At 46.4% G+C, this 3,027-nt stretch overlaps 1 protein-coding gene across 1 annotated transcript; it reads right to left on the minus strand.

The window, feature by feature from the left end:
• Positions 1-309: 309 nt before the first annotated feature.
• LOC111235505 (heat shock 70 kDa protein 1-like) lies at positions 310-3,024 on the minus strand. The gene has a single exon (XM_022763959.1). It carries the CDS (start codon positions 3,022-3,024, stop codon positions 1,105-1,107), a length of 1,920 nt encoding a protein of 639 aa, XP_022619680.1. The 3' UTR covers positions 310-1,104.
• Between the last annotated feature and the right edge of the window lie 3 nt (positions 3,025-3,027).

The raw sequence follows: 3,027 nt of genomic DNA on the forward strand, positions 1-3,027 counted from the left end.
CAAACTCGAGGCTTCAAAACGGCAGTTCACAAACCAATGTGTGTGTGGCACTTTACACTGAATTTAAGTTTATTTTCCTAATTATATTTATATTTATTTACATACTTATATATTTTTACTCAAGTAATATTTTACATGTCCTTCAGGGAACAATTCAAAGTAGAGACTCTGCAGACGAAGCACATATAGACAATAAACAAGGACTTATAATATATATTATATATCACCACAAAGGAGCATATTATTTAACATTTAATACTATGTTGCTCTTCATTGAGCATTTTTAAAATGTGTATTGGCACTTTTATAAAAGTAAAAGATCTGAGTACTTCCTGTATTTTCATGTGCCCCTTGTTTTTCATCTGGAAGACACGGCAACTAAACATGTAACTTGAACTATACAATGCTGAACTCATCTAAAGATACACATGGAGCAGATATTTTTTTAGCTTACCAGGAAAACAGTCATTATTTACTGAAAAGTAAAATGAGAGTTGGTAACAGCACAGTTGGTGTGTTTGTAAAACTTCAAATAAAAAGGTAATGAAAAATCTATATTCCCTCATAACATTTATAACAGATTCTCAGTGCAGTGAAAAAGTGAAATTCCACCATCTAGTGGTATTTCTGCGTATCGTACTGCTTGCATTCATAATTACTTCTGTGATTGAGTTGTCTTATTTTGTAATGGGTACAAGTATGAAGTATTTTTTAATTATACAGTCATTTTTAAAAACATCTTGTGTCATTTTGGGATATGATGATGAGAGACAGAGATCGATAAAAAAAGGTGTAACCTTTCGATAATTCTCGTACCATGGTTTCTCTAAATCTTAAAAGTGGCTGCAAAGTTTGATGAAGAATAAGATATAAAACATCTCTGGTGATTTAAGTAATTTTATTGAAACCAAAAGAAACATTAAGATGTATTCACATTTTATCTGTACTGCAAAGTCCAGCAATGCAACTTTGTAAAAATATGGTCAGTTCTCATAATTTCTTGATTGTTAAGTTTAAACATATAAATGTCTGGAACAAAAACCTACAAACATGAGGTATAATGTTATTGTTACAGTGATCACAGAGTCCATATTAAGGGCCACTTTAGTCCACCTCCTCAATAGTGGGCCCCTGGGAGCCGGCTTGTGCCTGCTCTCCACAGTTACCTTCAGGCATTCCTCCCTGATACAACTTGCTGATGATGGGGTTGCACACTTTCTCCAGCTCTTTCTGCTTGTGTTGATACTCCTCTTTATCAGCCAGCTGGTTGTTCTCCAGCCAGGTGATGGTCTCATCACACATCTCAACCACCTTCTTCTGGTCCTCCTCATTCAATTTGCCCTTCAGGCTCTCGTCCTGCACGCTGCTCTTCATGTTGAAGGCGTAGGACTCCAGGGAGTTCTTGGCAGAGATTTTGTCCCTCTGAAGGTCGTCCTCAGCTTTGTACTTGTCGGCGTCCTGCACCATCCTCTCGATCTCTTCTTTGCTCAGTCGGCCCTTGTCGTTGGTGATGGTGATCTTGTTCTCTTTGCCGGTGCTTTTGTCCACCGCAGATACGTTCAAAATGCCGTTGGCGTCTACGTCAAACGTGACCTCGATCTGTGGGACCCCTCGTGGAGCAGGTGGGATTCCTGTCAGCTCAAACTTGCCCAGCAGGTTGTTGTCCTTGGTCATGGCTCTTTCCCCTTCGTACACCTGGATGAGGACCCCGGGCTGGTTGTCAGAGTAGGTGGTGAAGACCTGGGTTTGTTTGGTGGGGATGGTGGTGTTGCGTTTAATCAGGGACGTCATGACTCCTCCGGCTGTCTCGATACCCAGGGACAGAGGGGCCACGTCCAGCAGCAGCAGGTCCTGAACGTTGCCAGAGGTGTCACCTGAGAGAATGGCGGCCTGTACGGCGGCGCCGTAAGCCACCGCCTCATCTGGGTTGATGCTCTTGTTCAGCTCTCTGCCGTTGAAGAAATCCTGCAGGAGTTTCTGGACTTTGGGGATTCGGGTGGAGCCTCCCACCAGGACGATGTCGTGGATCTGCGCCTTGTCCATTTTGGCGTCCTTCAGGGCTTTCTCCACCGGATCTAATGTTCCCCTGAACAGGTCGGAGCACAGCTCCTCGAAGCGAGCCCTGGTGATGGAGGTGTAGAAGTCGATGCCCTCAAACAGAGAATCGATCTCGATGCTGGCCTGGGAGCTGGAGGACAGCGTCCTCTTGGCCCTCTCACAAGCTGTGCGCAGCCTCCTCAGGGCTCTCTTGTTCTGGCTGATGTCCTTCTTGTGTTTCCTCTTGAACTCCTCCACAAAGTGGTTGACCATGCGGTTGTCAAAGTCCTCTCCGCCCAGGTGAGTGTCGCCGGCCGTGGATTTGACCTCAAAGATCCCGTCTTCGATTGTCAGGATGGACACGTCGAAGGTGCCTCCGCCCAGGTCAAAGATCAGGACGTTACGTTCTCCTGACTTGCCTTTGTCCAGACCGTACGCGATGGCGGCCGCCGTCGGCTCGTTGATGATTCTCAGTACGTTCAGTCCTGCGATGACGCCCGCGTCTTTAGTCGCCTGTCGCTGGGAGTCGTTGAAGTACGCTGGGACTGTGACGACTGCGTTGGACACCTTGTGGCCGAGGTAGGCTTCAGCGATCTCCTTCATCTTCACCAGGACCATGGAGGAAATCTCCTCAGGGTTGAAAGCTTTGTCCTCCCCTTTATACGCCACCTGAACTTTGGGCTTCCCTCCATCTGAAACCACCTTGAAGGGCCAGTGCTTCATGTCAGCCTGCACCACTGCATCATCAAACTTTCTTCCAATCAGTCTCTTGGCATCAAACACAGTGTTGCTGGGGTTCAGAGCCACCTGGTTCTTGGCTGCGTCACCAATCAGTCTCTCTGTGTCAGTGAAGGCCACATAGCTGGGGGTGGTCCTGTTGCCCTGGTCGTTGGCGATGATTTCTACTTTTCCGTGCTGGAAAACCCCCACACAGGAGTAGGTGGTGCCCAGGTCGATGCCAATCGCTACACCTTTAGCTGCAGACATCTT

This window comes from Seriola dumerili, unplaced genomic scaffold, assembly GCF_002260705.1.
Source record: "Seriola dumerili isolate Sdu_G_001 unplaced genomic scaffold, Sdu_1.0 BDQW01000505.1, whole genome shotgun sequence".
In the NCBI taxonomy this organism is placed as follows: domain Eukaryota; kingdom Metazoa; phylum Chordata; class Actinopteri; order Carangiformes; family Carangidae; genus Seriola; species Seriola dumerili.